The sequence below is a fragment of the Apiospora phragmitis genome (assembly GCF_038363925.1).
Source record: "Apiospora phragmitis strain CBS 135458 chromosome Unknown utg000011l:1.0-3236445.0:1.0-3240683.0, whole genome shotgun sequence".
In the NCBI taxonomy this organism is placed as follows: Eukaryota; Fungi; Ascomycota; class Sordariomycetes; order Amphisphaeriales; family Apiosporaceae; genus Apiospora; species Apiospora phragmitis.
The window spans coordinates 3140550-3157760 of record NW_027117411.1 but is presented as its reverse complement, the minus strand read 5'-3'; the positions used below and the strand labels follow the sequence as shown (position 1 = coordinate 3157760).

Below are 17211 nucleotides of genomic sequence, written 5' to 3'. Positions count from 1 at the left end.
TTAATTATCTAAGTTATTTTAAAATTCTAGTCTAGTAAGCGCTTAAGTACCTCGGATTTATAGCGAAGTTATTAAAGAGAGATTATATAAAAGTATTAATATTAGGTCGATTAACTCTTATATTTATTTAATCGAGCTTTTAAACGTTTTTAAAGATATTTTAACCGATACGTAATAATATATTAATACGAGCTATTAAATTAATATAATTAACGTTAAAGGCGCCACGTTAAAGCACTAAATAGGGTCCGGGTACTAGGGTGGTACGAAGCACCGTAACTGCCTTTAAAAGGCAATTGGAATATCGAGATAACATCTAAGGTATAGCTGAGGAGAAAGCTAATAGTAGCACATTGGCGGTTAAGGATTGAGGTCGAACATACGACTCGGAAATGCGAGTCACTCTTAATTGGCACACTGCAATAAGTACGCGAACACCTGCCCCCTATCATTCGTTTCCCCTTTGGCTTTGGGTAGCCATGGGTTGCTGGTCTAATCAGAATGCTACAGATGGCACGATACAGTAAGACTCCCCAACCTCTGGGGCGCCTCCACGTTCGTATCCCCCGGGACTTGGCAACGTTGAGAAATAGCAACCAATTAGGAGGTGCCATGAGCGAGCCCCGAACCCCGCATCGTTCTGCGAAGACTCCCCGGGCCCCAGCAACTTGGAGTTCATCATGATCGACCAATGCCCGAATTAGGGAAGTCACATTGCCCTACTGTAGCAATACGAGTTAGAGGTCAGGGCATGGGTGCGCTGATTAGTAACAGTCTCTTTTGTTTATATATAGCCTCGAGAGAGATTTATTCTATGTAAGAAATGTATTCTTCTCGTGAAAAGCACTTTATCACTTCCTACTTGCTTGATATTACCAACATATATGCCACCAGGAGCTCTCTGTAATACTACGCCTACTCAACAGCAACTAGCATCCTGCACAACATACCCCCAAAACCAAAGATGGCAGCAGCGGCAGCAACAACAAACCCAACCACCCCCGACATCGACGAGTTCCTGAAGCACCAAACCTTCAAGACGCTGACCCCGGATCAGGTCTCCTCCTTCCTGCACCACGGCTTCTTGCGCGTGCCGGGCGCCCTCCCGCCCCGAGCAGGCCCTCCTCGTCATCCCGTGCTGGAGCGACGTGGGCGAGGACGCGGGGGCGACGTGGATCTGTGACGAGGGGCCTAGAAGGATTGGCAAGATGCTGGTGAGTGTTTTGGTTCTCATTTCTCGTTTTCGGTTTCCTTTATTTCCTCTTCTTGGCTATTTGAAGAACGACCATCCTAATGAACGCCTAGTACGACCACCCCGAGGGCTTGAACCCCATGATGAATCCCCGCCACGAGGCGCGCCGGCCCGCATTCCAGCACTCGGTCTTCAACAAGATCATCCAAAACGCCCCCGACAGCAGTTTCCACGAGATGACCGGGGAAAAGGGCGATGTCATATTGATGCATCCCCTCATGCTCCACAACACCAGCATGTGAGTAAAAGAAGCTTTCCCATGTTATCTTCTGTCATATCTACACTTGATGACCACTGATTTACTGGCCGTGAGCTAATCTGTGATTGTCCGATGATGATGGTCAACAGCAACGTGAAGAGAGCCCCAAGTAGGTAAACATCCGTTGATATGACAACACAAGTCACGGACATCTCAGTCACTAACCCCTACAGGAATCATCACCAATCCCCCAGTGTCCCTCCGGTCCCCCTTCCAGTTCGACCGCGCCGACCCGTCCGCGTACAGCCTGGTGGAGCTCAAGACGATGCGGGACCTCGGCGGCCCGGCGGCGCTGCGGGGCTGGCAGGCCACGGGCTCGCGCGAGATGTTCATGCCCGTCCGGCTGGCGGCGCAGGAGCGGAAGCGCGATGAAGAGGTTGCCCGGCTCCGGGCGCGGGGGATCGAGACCGGGGATTCTGAGGTCAACCAGGGGCCGTATCTGTTGATCTCACAAAAGCAGCAGCAGCCGGCTGTCGTCGCTGAGCCGATGGCTGCATGAAGTCCCCCCTTTCGGGACTGGACCTAGTGCAGCAACGGCAGGGGTCAGGTGAATTGAGTAAAAAATGTTTGGTTCATAACAAGGACTTGGTGCTTAATGGGTGTATATAAGTAATGAAAGTTCAAATTCGTTCGAGGACGAGGTCAGTAAGCCAACGAGTCGGTTCTGCCCTGCCCAGCAGCCATCCTTTTGAATTCCTCTCGTCACACACATACACTACACACTCTAAATATGAGGAACATAGTTGCCTGCGTGGATAGACGCCCCTTCGTCTACTTCAATGCCGTATCTTGCACATCCCGGCCCATAACTAGTTAGAGCATCTCGTCTGAGTTCATGTCAGTTTCCTCGCTATTAAAAGGGGGGTTGGAGCAATGTTACCAGAGTCGGCCTTGGCGGGCTTGTTGTCTTCTTTGGGTTTGTCGATCTTGAGCTCGATGATGCTGAGGCATTTGGCAGTATTCTCCTCGACTTCCCCGATCAAGGTGCATGATCTCGATGCGAGGAGCTCGAGGTATAACAGTGTTCGCGGTTGCTTCAGAACGGCAGGGAAGAAGTAAGTATTCCAATGTTCATCGACCTCGTTCTTTCCAGCTTGCTCCCCGTCAGTGTTTTGCAATTCACCCAAAGTGAACTTGAATTCAGCAGGGTCCCCTTCGGGGCGCCACAGCTCGCCCAACGTAGAGCCAAACAACGCCTCTGGGAATCCCAAATCGTAGGAGTCATCTTTGACGTCGGCGAACACGATATTACGAATGCTGTCCATCGCCTTTTTGGGAAGCCGCGAGGACACATGGTGGCGCGGGAACTCATACTCCTGCAAAGGCCTCATAACTAAGCAGGAACCGATCAGTTGTTGTGTTGAAGTAAACGCAACCGCGCGGTAAACACCACTCATCTTTAACCTCTCGGAGGACATCCTCGGCTGTCTCTCCATATCTGGTCAGCGCATAATGGTACCAGTATCGTTCGCGATTGATCCAAGTCTGGTCCTGTGACCCCAATCCGGCGCCCCATCTAACCTTGGAGCTGTATGCCAGCCATGCCTTACAGCTCATCAACTCGCGAGGTTTCCAACCAGGCAGTCTGAGGACGGGAAGACATAAGTTGTAGCATGACTTGGCGACGTGTCGTGCCTCGACGTTGACAGACAGCAGGGGGCTGATGTTATTCATGGTCGGCATGATGCGGGAGGAGTTCCGATGGACAAAGAAGAGCCGCCCTTCAACCTCTTCGTCAAGCGCATCCTTCCAAATACAGACGCGGATCTCAATTGGTAGAGAGGGGAATCTAGAGAATGCCATCTTCGCAGGACAGCGAATCGAATCGAATGGGAGGTTGTGGTTTCTGGTTGCATGAAAGAGGGTGGCCGTCGTAGCGTTTATATTTGGAAAGAAGGACGGCGTTCACGAGATGAAGTTGTATCAGCCTCCTCGTAGTGTCTGTGTGGTGGGAAGTTTCCGCGCTGCTCAGATGGCCACATCGCCGCCTTGGTGTGTTGGTTGGAGAGCCGAGCAACTCTGAATTAGCCATCCTACCGCGAAGGTTCGTCCCAAGCTTGGATCTCATTCTGATTGTCTACGTATCTGGTCGAAACGCCAATCTCTTTCGCATGTGATACCATGTCTGGAAGCAACCAATCCGGCGTAGCAGATCCGACATACGGTCATCAAGTCGTGGAGGGGGTGAAGAAGATGAAGCCGGATGAGGCGCCGGCGAGAGATCCAGACTGCATGCACTGAAAAGCTCTCGATTTTTATAGGTTCAGTAGCTCACATGGTTTCGGTTAGATTTCCCTGATCTTGATTATAACCAAATTTGATTTTCCAATATCAAGTCCTGCTAGCGTAGCCCAGCAGAAACGAGAGACGCTCAACAATATATTGAAATAAAACGCCACTGATATGGCTCATAGGCGGCATAGACTCTCTTCACCGTATCTGTCACTGCGTAGCGCAACCTGACGTCTGGTACACTTCCATTGTGGAAACATGGCGATACAAATGCTCCACCACTGATGCGAGCAATGTTCTCCGGACATATCCATCAGACAACATTCGCAAGCCAATCACACCAAGGTCAATATCTCAAGATCCTCTTCATCATCCGGCCAAAGTTCGCCTTCCATCATACCGCGCAAGTAAGCAGGTGCGATATACTGAAACCCGGCACCCGTAGGCCTTAGGATGACTGGATTAGTTGCGCCTGCCAAAAGCCAGACCTCATCCCCCGTCTCGCAAGTGCGATAGGCTCTGCCGCCGTAGCCATTATCTGTTCTGACGAATGCCCAATTAGAGTCCCGATTAAGTTCAGTTTGGATCTCTCTTGCCAACTTAGAGTTAGGGCTTTGCCCGTTGCATAGGTAATCACACACAACAGTCAGTGGGTCTTCTTGATTGCCACATATAGTGTCGTCCACAATCTGTTGTGGCGGGACAATGCGACAATGGGGGTAAAGCATTATGTCATGCCAGAAGAGGATATGTCGCGTGTAGTGCATAGCTGCATCTCTGAAAGTCAGATGTTTCAGGATTTCAACGACGTTGAGGGGAACCGCCGACCATGACTGACAGTACTCTTGGCATGCCTGTAGGAACAGGCGGAACTCTTTCATGTCAGCCATTTCAGCGGTTTGATCAATCGAACAGCCAATCTTCGTCTGGAGGATACCGATTCTTCGACCTTTCGCGTCAAGCTCCGACTTTTTCTTCTTGGCTGATATATACGTTTTCGAGCCTCGACTTGACGAATACAGTCGCCCACCAAGATATCCCATTGTATCAGGGAAGGAAACTGGATCGGGACGTGGTGTCAGAAGCATAGGGATCCATGACGGTAACTGAGGCAGTTCGTGGCCTGCACGCTCCGAAGTGACGAGTTTTATGCTTTGCTGGCTCGAGATGATTGCTCTTGTAACTTCCTCCAAGACTTCATGGATAGGTTGGCCGTAGTCCGGATCGGGTAACTGGATATCCATCTCTTCGAAAATAGCATACAATCCGTATATTTTGTCGTGTCTGAGTGATGACTCTAGCTGTCCCACTGATCGTAGGAAAGAGAGATTTTTTGGATCAAGCCATAAAAGGTCCCTTTCATATTCATGGCGCATGGCTGCTTCTCGTAATACCCTTCGGAACTGAAAGTTAGATGGGGATGTTATGGGCAATCTCCTTATGGGGAAACATCATAAAGATAACATATGTCATCCAAAGTAATGTACGCTCGTCCAGAGACAAAAACACATTGCTGGGCGAAGGTAAACTCCTGAAATATGTTAGCGGATAACAATAATCTAATACGCCAGAGCTATCCAGTCACGAAAGACGGTGTGAAAAGTAGTAAATTAAGATAGATGGGTCATGGGAAATTACTTCATTCCCCTCTCTATTAACGAAAGAACATGATTCGTATCAAGATGCTAGCATGAGGATAAACTTTACCTGTACAGTCCATGCACGTGCGAACCATGGATTTGCATCCAGTCGTTTGGTTATACCGTATTTCTTCTCGTGCTCTTCTAATAACGTGCCTGCTTAATAGTTAGAAAGCCAGTCTACTACGCCGAGTAAGAATATGTAGAACTTCGAAAAGCACTTACGAGCAAATTCAAACATTCTGCAACTTACAAACCGCACGGCTTGGGGGCAGTCAATAGCGACCCTATTAATTGCCAAGCGCTTCAAGCATCTTAAAATGAAGCTGGTTTTGCGCGTGAAAGGAGGTTCTTCCAGGCCAAGCCAGACCAACACAGTTGAGGCATTCTTGTATATACTGCCCATAAGCTTAACTTGGTGGTTGCGTTCCTTGGTGCTGCAAGTAGCAGCACTCTGGTTAATACATATAGAATCGATCCAAAGTGGACGAACGCGAGTTCCGTGACGCAGTTCAATGATAGCATCGTAGCAGTTGGGCGTTACTAGCAGCTCGTACCCATCGCAAGCGATCGGAACACTGCCCTCTCTGGCACCCCAGACGTAGGAGAGTGCATCGTACTTGTCGCGTGCGTCTTCAAGGCGCACTTGCCGAATCCGGCATCGAATGGGGGTATCTCGTTTCCAAGCTGGGAGTAAATCTACCAGCCGGATTCTGTCTTCCGAGGCAAGAGGTTGGTGGCGATATGCTTGGGGCATCTTGAGGATTTGTGTTGGTAAAATAATCGTATATGCAGGTCTGTTGACGAGATATAAACTGACTGGGCACTATGAGGGAGAATAAACGAGGGGAAATGTTGGAGGGCTTGGGGCATCCCGAAACCGATTACTGAGCTGGATCATTTATTTGTAATCATGCATATGCGCTTCGTTTACCGATCCAATCAACATGCCCATTAAGTGCCGTTGTTGGAACCGAACGTGTCCCGGAGAAAAGTTGGCAAAGGTGACATCGGCTGTATGACATGAGAAGAAATCATTGGTCGTCGCTACTCGCAGATGGCGGGGGTAAGGGACCTGGGTTGAGATTGTGTCTCAGTATACATAGACAGGGGTCAGCCCCTTTTCAGGGCTAGCGTGCTATGCTAGCTATTCCTTTTGTGTGTATATAGCGCCGCAGTGAAGTTCTCTTTTGTTATTTCTCTCTCTTCTTTTAGATAGCACTTTATGTATTTATCTGTTGCTCTCGATCGTGCAACAGATCGGCTGGAGAGTTTATTGTATGATGCTAGCAAAAAAGATACAATGAGGGCAACTTGCGTTTTCTGACCTTTAAAGCTGGCTCTTGGGGGTATCAATCGCAGATTCTGAACTTTGCTAAGTGTACTCTAATGGGGAAAACGAATGTATGCGTTTATATGTTAGTATCGAAATACATCCGTAAACGTAAAAAGCTACTTCCAGGGGCTCCGAGGGGCAGACTCGGATTGTAGGGGTACCGACTGAGGGGAAAAGCCACGAAAGCCCTCGAAGATGTCCCACGAATGAATGACCCTCAACTCTCGTAGTGGCTCGGCAATCGACCTATTCACAAACGTCAAATGCCAATCGCCGGACCGTTATCCACTGCATAAGGTAGGTGGATCAGCCACTCCACCGAGACTCCGTGGCAGGGTCCCCGAGCGCCGTATCCTTGTAGTCGGTGAGGATTATGCCCTGCGACCGGGCGATCCAGGCATCGATACCGTCGGACCTGTCCGAGGCTGGGGAGTTGCCCCAGCTCTGCGCAGGGGAAGTCTTCCCCCCGTCGGACTTTCCGGGTCCGCGTGGCCCGGTCCTGCCAGGTGCTGCACCGAATGTTGAGGGAGAAGTACCGCAGCAGCGCCGCCGGTGTCGCGTCCATCTCGAACGTCTTTTCGCCCATGAGCTCCTGCGGCGGCCTGAGGATCTGCCACGACGCGTGGAATGTGTCGTTGTGTGACGTCGCCGCCGGAGCTAGCGGCTGGCCCTCGTCTTCCCCGTCCCCGTGCTCAAACTTGGGCGGGCCGCTCTGGCCCTGTAGCATCGCTAGTTCTTGCTGGCTTTGCCCCAGCTTTCTGGAGATGGTCCTGGTCCTGATGAACAACCATGCAGCGATGGTCAGTATCAGTAGTAAGATGGCGCCACAGGCCGCCCCTATTACTGCAATGGTGGTCGAAGTCGGTTGGGACGAAGGCGTTGTAGAACCATGTTGATGTGAACTGGCGCTCTCCGTTTTCCTGCACTGTGGACGAGCCCACTTCCTCTGTATGACCTATTGCTGTCACTCCTTCATTGGACGACGTTATCTGGGCTTGTGACCGGCTCGTGTCGAACAAGCTTGCGTCCTCCCGCCTGAACCGCACCTGTATACTCTGCGCTTGCGCCACGCCGTCCCACAGGAAGTCTTCCCGGCCGGCCATGGATGTTCCGCACTTGACCGTCCTGAGGTCGGTGAGTGTCGCGGTGCCGCCGTCCAGCGCGGCATGGCAGAGACCCCACGACCACTCGCTGCCGACGCTGCAGCGGTAGCTGAGCCCCTGGCCAGCGTCGGGACAACAGGTCAAGATCGTCTCGGCCGTTTGCGTTTCGATGCTCGTACAGGCCGCGGTGTACCCGTCCGGGCAGATTCCGGGGCTGTAATAGGCGCCCGGCCGCCCACGGCCGCATCGTCCAAGTTCAAGGACGGAGGGAAGCAGTGGGCCGCGGGCGCCGTGTCGACGGGCCCGCGCAGGATCGAGGTCGTGGCGCCGTCGCAGTCGAAGTCGTCGTACATGAGCAGCGCCGACTGCGAGCATGACAGCGGGGCGGTGAAAACGGTGGTCAGCGGGCCCAAGTGCAGGTGCAGGTCTGGTTGATTGGCCATGGTGGTGGTAGTGGTGTTCGTGTTCCGTCGAAGGGCGCCCGGGTTGCGTGCTGCCGCAGGAGGATTGCAGCGGGAGCGAGCGGATGAACGAAGGAGGTGTATGTGTAACTTCGAGTTTAGTCGTGTATGATTATGTCAACTTATGTTGAGTCTTTGCGTGACGTGAAGGCAAACCAACGGCGCAGAAAGCTGCATGATTGAGCACGCCAGGGGGCCGCGTGTTTTACATTGGGCAGCGTTCGGGAAACCCTTGTCGATATTACTGTCAAGAGCAAACATCTTGTGGCAGCCAATCACCGTTCCTCTTCTCGCAGGCGATACGATCTCAGTTTGGCCATTAGATAAAGCAAGGGATGGTTGTTTCCCACACGGAAGCTATCGATGCTTTCCATCCCTGGTCGAAGCACCAGCCTGGGGGCTTTTGGTTTCGCACTGTCTGATCACTAATTTCGGATAGGGACTCTCGAAGTGAGCGATCCGATCCCATGCATGAACAACTGTCGCCTAGCATTAGACAGAACAAGTCACCTGGAGCATTTTAAAGTAGAAGGATAATGTCCTTGCATATGGAATTACAGCCTGCATCAACCGTCGCGCCAGGGAGGCAAACGCATTGGTGCAGAGAACCAGAGAATAAGAACATGGAAGATGTAGTACTGCATGAATCGACTTGGTGCCCAGGCGATCTGGCCGGCACTCGCAAATACGGCCACCCTCTTCTTTCAACTCTGATATGTCACCTATCACATAGGTACGAGTTCTTTCGCCTGCACAGGATTCATGCAAGTCTTTCACAGGATGATCCGGCTGCGATGGATTGTCTTCGTGGGCTTGATCGCCATCTCCGCCGTCACTGCCGCCACCCTTGGCGCCGTCTTCCAGAAGCAGAAAGATGACGCGGCTCGCCAGCATGGCCCCTTGGGCTGCTGCAGTTGCAAGGAGATGAGAGATCTTGCCATGCAGTCTGGAGAGTCTCTCGATGAGTTCTTCGAGATGAACCCTAGCCTTGACCGAAATAACTGTGACGGCGATGGATGTGCGACAGGATGTAAGTTGTTATGATACTCTTCTACCAACTAAATAGTAGGAGGACGACTAATATCGTGGCAGATACCCGAATGCCCATGCCGAACCTCGTGCAAGGCTCTCCATACGACATTTGCAGGACAACAGGTGGCGACGTTACTCGTACCAAGTCGGTTGTTGTTATCAAGTCGTCGACTTCCACCAAGACAACAGCCCATTCTCCGAGTACAACGAGAGCCACGACAACAAACTTCGGCAAGGGTTTCATTGCTTCCATGACACCGTCGACGAAGGGGTGGCCCACGACTACAGAGGTGCAAGACAGCAAGACTGGGGATTCCACAACTATTGCATCTTCCCCTACGAGCTCGGTGTCTTTTGCTTCTCGCCCTGCCTCTGAGAGCCAGCAGCCCACATCTTCCGATCCAGCTCAAAGCTTAAGCGAGCATTGGTCGAGTATAAGCGGCGCAAACCCTGACACCTCCGATAACACAAGTGGAAGTTCAGAACCATTGTCGGCAACGTCCAGTGTGGACATAACTTCGTCGTGTACTACGGTAGACACCGATGTGTTGTCCAGTGCCCCAACCACAGAGATGCCCACAATGACTATGATATCCGGCGGTGAGGTTGTACCTCCTTCCACAACCATAAGTGACCAAACGCCAAGTCCCTCAAGCCCAGGAACAACAACATCAGAGAACCAAGCCTCGGAAACAATGTATCCAACAATAACAACTCAGGACAACCACGCCGCGGAAACCCCGGATCCAACAACAAGAACATCAGAAACCCAAACTTCGGAAACCCCGAGTCCGACAACAGCAGCATCAACTACAGCAACCACAGGAACAACAGAATCGGGCAAGGTGCCCACGACCTATCCGGCAAGCGGGACAGCTCCGCCGAACACGAGGCAACCTTCAAGTGCTCTCTCAGATGGCCCAAGTTCGGCCTCGGGCACTGCTCAAGCATCTTCGACTTCTGTTGGTGAGCTGATGACTACCTCGGATCTTTCTGAAAGTTCCTCGAATTCTCCTCCAGCTGGAATACTCTCCGCAAAATTGAACAAGGTAGAGACAGCATCAACAATAACAGCATCGAACAAGGTGTCCACGACATATTCAGCAAGCAGTACAGCTCCGCTGACCTCGAGTTCCCCTCGAGGATCTTCAAGTTCTCTCTCGGATGGACCGATATCGAGTCCGGGTAATACTCAAACATCTTCATCTTCAACCTCCTTTAGTGGACCGACCTCTACCTCGAATCTTTCTAGGGGCCCCTCAAGCTCATCCCCAGATGGAACAACCTCCACAGAAGAGGCCAGCAGCTCGATAACTGGGCGGCCGCATGTGGCAAGTTCCGAATCCGGCTTCGCGACATCGACCACCGCCGCCACCCCAACACCGGCCAGCCCCACCACCTCGCCCGATGGCACCTGCGGTGGGGCCAACGGGTATACCTGTCTGGGGTTCGTGGACGGCAGCTGCTGTTCGTATACAGGATGGTGTGGTGTAAGTGATTTAGAAAACTCCTATAAGTCTCCGTTAATAATTCATCCCTCTCTGTCTTCCCGCTGGGTACAATTTGTATAGTGGGAAGCACCCCAAACGGATCTGAGCTATAGCTGACAAAACTCCCACCCGGACCTCAGGCCATACCCTCGCACTGCGGCGGTGGCTGTCAGGCCGAATTCGGCATCTGCACCACCATCTCGTCGGACGGCAGCTGCGGCGGGGAAAAGGGATACACTTGCACCGGGTCCAGCTACGGTAATTGCTGCAGCTCGGATGGATGGTGCGGCAATGTGAGCCATGTCGTTTCCTTGTCGTTTGCCCTTTCTTTTCTTCTTATGATCACTCCATCTGCTAGAAGGAATCTCCACGTAGCCCCCGGCTTTTACGTACACATGGCTAATGAGAATGACACCTACCTTGGCAGGCTGCGGCTCATTGCGGACTGGGATGGTGAGTTACAAACCCCAAACAAACCCTCCCGATTTAATTCCTACTTTCTTCCAACGGCGTACCAAACTCGCTCACTAAAATCAATCTTACCTAGTCAATTGCCCTTTAGCAGCGGCTGCACCACGGCCTTACCGCCATCCCACGGTGGAGGCTGCGGCCCGGATCATAGCGGTTTCGGATGCGTCGGGAAGTGGCACAACACAACTGCTGCTCTGAGGCGGGGTGGCCTGGCCTTGGGTAAGATTATGGCGGCTTAGGTTAATTGGTAAGTACATACTATTCATACATATGTGAGTTTTGGGCAATATATCCGAAATTAAATCTCCCAATATCGATGCTGCACAGTTCTCTAACTTCGGTGTGCTCATGTTCAGCAGAGCCGGGTTTGGAAAGTGTGAGTTAGGCGACGACAGCCGCGTCAGGAATGACATACGACTTACCGAGACGGGCTCATAGGGATGGACGCCTCTTTATTGTTTATAGTACTGTCGTCGGACGAACAGTATTCTCACATCACCAAAGTAGCCACATGCAGTAAAGTACGTAGCATGTCATAGCGATTCCACGGATTGGGATGGATGCAAATAAATGAGTGTTACATCCGGGGAAGAAGGATGACATGACAGCGGGATCTCTCATATGTGGAAGGGGTGCGTGCGGGGGATAAAGATCTTACCCTGGCTTGGTCGCGGCGCGGGCGGGCGTGGATCTTGAACTTTATTTCAACATCGGAACGAATGATTTCTGTCGTCAAGGGTTCTGGGCCCTGGGGAGCTGCAGGTGTCCTACTACTACTTACATACATCCCAACCTACCTGTCCGTCGGGTAAAGAGACAAAGACCGAAGCACGGAATTATGTTGCTGCTTATTCCCGGTTCCCGGTAGATCCGAGAGTCTGGACTCTCCGGGTTAAGCGACAATGAAGCAATGAAGGACAAGTCCGGCCGACCAGCTTTCGCATTCCTTGAAGGGTGTTCGCTTTGACTCTTGACAATACACAAGATACCTCACCGCCGCCGTAGATCAGAGAGCCGCATTAACCACCCGAGGAGGCTTATGTCCATCATCATCTGCCCCGCCAAGATGTTACTGGACCATGCACCATGACGAGGACCGTTGACGGATGACATAAGCGGCCGTGGTGGGCTGGAGTGGGATGGCATGTCAATGCCCAAATAAAGCCGAAGGCCTCCACTTAATTGGTCGGCATTGCTTGGCAGAAAACCCCATTTGCACTTTTGATACTTACGTACGACGACGACTACGAGGACGACTAGGACCATGACCATGACCACGGCACGACACGACACTTAAACACGTTTTCAGGTCATCCCACCGAGGTCCAGCCTATCTAGCCGATGACTAGCAGCCGCGTTGCCATGAGACTAGACAAGCAGACAAGACGGAAACGTTGGGAATCGGAATTTTGGAAGCGGCTAGTGCCCCCTTTAGTTGCAGTAGTTTCCTTTCTTTCCGCCGCCCCTAAACTTCTTTGGCCCTTTTTCCCGCCATAATCGGTCGATGTAGGCACGTGCAGGCGGAAAATGGCCGCATATGCTTTTCACCGCGGGGCCGCCGCCACGCCCGCCGAACGTTCTGCAACGTTCTACTTCTGCATTTGGCATGGTAGCCGCGGGCTTTTTGCACCAGGGAAGTGAAGCTGAAACCGCCTTTTGCCTATCCATCGAACCATTGAGGAATAATGAGGGACATATCCATCGAACGGTCGGTGACGTTTCCCCCTCTAAGTGGGACCACGGCTGCTGAACAGGGATGCCCGGCACTCGCAGTGGCAGCTATCCTGCCATGTGCTCGCCTTGCGGTGTGCCGTCCATCACTCCCGAGATGAAATTTGAGTACCCATATTGCCTCTCGTCGACCAGACTCTAGGGCCTTCTACAACCCGTTCACCGCAACCTCTGCTTCGAAGCAGCTGCTACTATGGCAACTCTGGATGCCAGTTGTTCAGTCGTGCTGTCGTTCTCGCTCCATAGACGGGATTAGTAAAGGACAAGTTGCAACCAATAAACTGGCCGTGCCGCGACTGGAGTCTCGAACCATCGATTGCTATCCGCCTTCTTCGCCCCGTAAAGCGTCGCAGTTAATATGGGCACCATATGGGAACCCCGTCCAACAGATTCGACCCTAGATTTGTAAGTTCAACACGCAAAGGCCGAATCCCGATTCATTTGGCATCGGGGATAACACAGGACGGGTATTTAGTAAAAGAGCCAAAGCCCTCCCTTTCCTCGAGTTCGAGTAGTTCGTTCATTCAGCTTGCTTCTTTCTTACTTAACCGTCTTCCACAATATACCCCCACCCATCTTCTTTTAGCAAGCAAGCAACGTTTGCTTCTTTTCAACCCCCCACCACCACAATGGCCGCACAATCCCCCAAGTTCGAAGGCTGGCTGGGCAAGAGCCCTGAGTCCTTCCACGGCAAGATGGAGTGGGGCTCCTACGAACCCAAGAAGTGGACCGAGGACGACGTCGACATTGAGATCTCCCACTGCGGTATCTGCGGCTCCGACCTGCACGTCCTGAAGTCCGGCTGGGGCGAGACCCCCTACCGTAAGTTTCTGTTGCTGCCGCCGCCATGTGTGCATGTTCTGATCGCTAACCTGCCCCCCCCCCCTATCAGCTTGCGTCGTTGGCCACGAAATCGTCGGCAAGGCCGTCCGCGTCGGCTCCAACGTCAAGGGCATCGCCGTCGGCGACCGCGTCGGAGTCGGCGCCCAGGGCCGCACCTGCGGCCAGGACGACTGCCCGAGTGCTCCGCCGGCGACGAGGTCTACTGCGCGCGCGAGCGCATCGAGACCTACGGCGCCGTCTACCCGGGCGACGAGGGCAAGTCGTACGGCGGCTACGCTGACTACAACCGCACCAACGGCAAGTGGGTGTTCAAGATCCCCGAGGGCCTCGACTCGGCCGCCGCGGCGCCCATGCTGTGCGGTGGTGTGACTGTGTACTCGCCCCTGAAGAACAACGGCTGCGGGCCCGGCAAGACCGTCGGTATCGTCGGTGTCGGCGGTCTCGGCCACTTCGGTATCCTGTTCGCCAAGGCCCTGGGCGCCGACCGCGTCGTCGGTATCTCCCGCAAGAACGACAAGAAGGACGACGTGCTCAAGCTCGGCGCTGATGCCTACATCGCCACCGGCGAGGACAAGGACTGGGCCGCCAAGAACGCCCGCACCCTCGACCTCATCATCTGCACTGTCTCCAGCGACAAGATGCCCCTGGCCGAGTACATGTCCCTGCTCAAGGTCCGCGGCCGCTTCATCCAGGTCGGGTAAGTTGATCTCCCTCACTTCAAGTCACATCTGATGACCACGTTACTGACAATGCCTTCGCAACAGTGCCCCCGACGGCGGTCTCCTGCCCCCGATCAACGCCTTCACCCTGCTCGGCAGCGCCATCAGCGTCGGCGGCTCCCTGACCGGCTCGCCCCGCGAGATCCGCGAGATGCTCCAGCTGGCCGCCGACCAGAAGATCAAGCCCTGGGTCGTGACCCGGCCGATGAAGGACGCCAACCAAGCCATCGTCGACTTCGAGGATGGCAAGGCCCGCTACCGATACGTCCTCGAGAACAAGAACTACGGCAAGCACTAAGCCAATCTGGTTGCTCAGCCAGTAGGCAGTGTATCCGTCACGAACATGTTTTTAAAATCAAAAAGCGTCCGCAATTAGACATATAGGCGATTAGAAGCCAAAAAGAATATAATGACTATTATGATCCCCAAAATGATGGCAAGAAAGAAAGAAGATGAGAAAGCGACTGGAAGAGAGTGAATGTGATATGTTGGAGTGAAGTGCCATCAAGGTTGGATAAAGTAGTTGGGACTGCTAGAAGTTAGTGGGTGGCGCTTGAGTTTGTTCGGGACCTGGATAGCTACTGCAACTAGAAGCTTTCAATGGCTCTAGGCCGAAACGGCCGACACTGCCACGTAGGTATGGAAGAACAGCTCGCATTAGAAACCCAATTTGGGACTAAAAGGAGAGATCATCTCCATGATTGAGCTTACCGCCTGCTCCAATCTTGCTTTTTTACTTGCCCGCAGGCAAATGGCATAAGCAGCATCGCAAGGTGCGGGGTCTGAACCCAAGATGCTTGCGGTCAGCACCTAGTCCAATGGGGTTCAGGATCCGAGTCATGCCCAGGGATTGACTTCGTGTATAAGCGAGCCAATCGGGCGACTGGAAGAGGCCATCATGCGCGCCCAACGGATGATGGGTTTCAACGAGGAAGCTTGGCACAGTCGTCAAGTTACGAAGCAAGCTTCCAAGATTAGATGTTTGCTCAATTATGTTTACTTGACAAGCTTGATCAAGTCGCATTCAACGTGTCGCTAGACCATACTGATCAGGGGAAGCCTGCAGCTGGGATCTTGGCATTGCTAACGGTCGGAGAAACCAGGTAAGCAGCGGCCTTCATGGGTACTTAGGCAATCAACCACTTCAAATAACAGGCCAACCGCTGGAGAAATCGATGCGGTTCCATCCAAAACGCTTCTGGCCATCCGCGAAGCCGATGCGGATGTCTACGAAGTGGTAGTAGAGAATCTATAGCAAGGCGTCGGAACGATTAGCACGTGCAATGCGACGATGTCAACTGTAGCCGAGGGGGAAGACGCAAGGTAATTGGGGCGAAAAAGAAGAAAAAAAGAAAGAAGAACTTACGGGACCTTCGACGGGGTCGTTGAAGACACCCTGACCACCGGGACCGTACACGAACTGGAAGGACTCGTAGACGACAGTGCCGCCGCCGCGCGTGCAGTCAACGCCGTTGCGGTCGACGAAGCCGCTGGTCGGGCTGGAGGAGCGGCAGACCATGATCTTGTACTCAGCGCCCGGCGCGGGCCGGTTCTTATCGAAACCGCAGCAGGCGCCCTTGGAGTAGAACAAGTAAAAGTAGTTACCCCAGGGAAACACGAACCCGCCCTCGACGGCGGTGGTCTTGGGGTCGAACGCGATCTGGCGCGGCGCCACGCCGGCGGCGACGCGGTGCGGCGGGTTCTGCATGGGCACGGTCTGCAGGTCCTGCCACCAGCTGCCAAAGGTCATGACGAAGCTGCCGTCGGCCTGCTTGAGGACTTGCGGGTCGATGGCGTTGTAGGCCGCGCCGCGGGCCGACTCGATGCCGGTCGAGCCGTGGTCCCGCCACGCGACCAGGTCCGTCGAGGTGGCGACGCCGATGGCCGAGTCCTGCGAGCCGGACGTGCTGACGGAGTAGTACATGTAGTATTCGTTGCCGCGCTTGACGACCTCGGGGGCCTGTGCGATTTACGAGTGGTGGTTAGCAAGGCGTGTGCATCTCATCTTTATCCTTCACAGCCATGTATTCAGGAAGGGAAGGGACAGAAGAAGAAGAGGAAGAAGGAACGTACCCAGAGATCATCCCGGCCCGGCTTGTTGATGCTGGACCCACCGGGCAGGGCGGCACCGACATACACCCAGGGCCCCCGGATGGAGGGCGCCGAGTGGATGGCGATCTTGCCGCCGGTCGAGAGGCGGAAGTAGGTGCCGTCGCCGCGCAGGACGATGGTGGGGTCGTGCGCGTTGTTGCAGATCCCCGAGCAGGCCTGGGGCACGGCGTAGCCCCCAGCGGTCCCGGCCAGGAGCGCCGTAGCGCTCATGAGGAGCTTGGCTAAGGCGAGGCTCACCATCTTTATTCTCGTGCGGCGATGATTACGACGGTGTAGACGGCGCAGACGGTGCAGAGGAGGCGGCGAGAAGTGAGTGGTAGTGCCTTGCGAGTCTCTCTCTCTTACACTGGACGGCGGCGACAGTCCCGTCTTTTATGAAGAAACAAAAGCCCCCTCTCCCATCGTAAGTGTCAGTCAGCGTTCCGTCGGCATATGGGTGCCGTAGAACTCCATCTGGCCCATCAGGCATCTCATTCTCCTCCAGATCTGGCTGGATTTGTGAATGGTGGATTTGGAAATGCCGGCGTGGC

General features: G+C 53.4%; 8 protein-coding genes across 8 annotated transcripts; 3 read left to right on the top strand and 5 right to left on the bottom strand.

The window, feature by feature from the left end:
• Positions 1 to 964: 964 nt before the first annotated feature.
• On the top strand, positions 965 to 2010 carry PG994_013720 (uncharacterized protein; the record flags this gene model as incomplete). The annotated part of the gene is made up of 5 exons (XM_066865129.1): positions 965 to 1014; positions 1058 to 1214; positions 1306 to 1490; positions 1601 to 1620; positions 1685 to 2010. 5 exons carry the CDS (start codon positions 965 to 967, stop codon positions 2008 to 2010), a joined length of 738 nt encoding a protein of 245 aa, XP_066710090.1.
• Positions 2011 to 2324: 314 nt separating this feature from the next.
• PG994_013719 (uncharacterized protein) lies at positions 2325 to 3314 on the bottom strand (the record flags this gene model as incomplete). The annotated part of the gene is made up of 3 exons (XM_066865128.1): positions 2325 to 2338; positions 2392 to 2779; positions 2826 to 3314. 3 exons carry the CDS (start codon positions 3312 to 3314, stop codon positions 2325 to 2327), a joined length of 891 nt encoding a protein of 296 aa, XP_066710089.1.
• Positions 3315 to 4078: 764 nt separating this feature from the next.
• On the bottom strand, positions 4079 to 6140 carry PG994_013718 (uncharacterized protein; the record flags this gene model as incomplete). Its single annotated transcript, XM_066865127.1, has 3 exons — positions 4079 to 5027; positions 5637 to 5670; positions 5783 to 6140. 3 exons carry the CDS (start codon positions 6138 to 6140, stop codon positions 4079 to 4081), a joined length of 1341 nt encoding a protein of 446 aa, XP_066710088.1.
• An 885-nt stretch (positions 6141 to 7025) lies between these two features.
• On the bottom strand, positions 7026 to 8265 carry PG994_013717 (uncharacterized protein; the record flags this gene model as incomplete). The annotated part of the gene is made up of 4 exons (XM_066865126.1): positions 7026 to 7161; positions 7235 to 7495; positions 7548 to 7939; positions 8002 to 8265. 4 exons carry the CDS (start codon positions 8263 to 8265, stop codon positions 7026 to 7028), a joined length of 1053 nt encoding a protein of 350 aa, XP_066710087.1.
• A 798-nt stretch (positions 8266 to 9063) lies between these two features.
• Positions 9064 to 10504, top strand: PG994_013716 (uncharacterized protein; the record flags this gene model as incomplete). Its single annotated transcript, XM_066865125.1, has 4 exons — positions 9064 to 9313; positions 9376 to 9915; positions 10035 to 10281; positions 10336 to 10504. The coding sequence occupies 4 exons, from the start codon at positions 9064 to 9066 to the stop codon at positions 10502 to 10504; spliced, it is 1206 nt and encodes a 401-aa protein (XP_066710086.1).
• Positions 10505 to 10507: 3 nt separating this feature from the next.
• PG994_013715 (uncharacterized protein) lies at positions 10508 to 11107 on the bottom strand (the record flags this gene model as incomplete). Its single annotated transcript, XM_066865124.1, has 2 exons — positions 10508 to 10825; positions 10961 to 11107. 2 exons carry the CDS (start codon positions 11105 to 11107, stop codon positions 10508 to 10510), a joined length of 465 nt encoding a protein of 154 aa, XP_066710085.1.
• A 2529-nt stretch (positions 11108 to 13636) lies between these two features.
• PG994_013714 (uncharacterized protein) lies at positions 13637 to 14867 on the top strand (the record flags this gene model as incomplete). Its single annotated transcript, XM_066865123.1, has 4 exons — positions 13637 to 13829; positions 13900 to 13979; positions 14030 to 14547; positions 14615 to 14867. The coding sequence occupies 4 exons, from the start codon at positions 13637 to 13639 to the stop codon at positions 14865 to 14867; spliced, it is 1044 nt and encodes a 347-aa protein (XP_066710084.1).
• An 846-nt stretch (positions 14868 to 15713) lies between these two features.
• On the bottom strand, positions 15714 to 16921 carry PG994_013713 (glycoside hydrolase family 43 protein; the record flags this gene model as incomplete). The annotated part of the gene is made up of 3 exons (XM_066865122.1): positions 15714 to 15818; positions 15936 to 16529; positions 16643 to 16921. The coding sequence occupies 3 exons, from the start codon at positions 16919 to 16921 to the stop codon at positions 15714 to 15716; spliced, it is 978 nt and encodes a 325-aa protein (XP_066710083.1).
• Between the last annotated feature and the right edge of the window lie 290 nt (positions 16922 to 17211).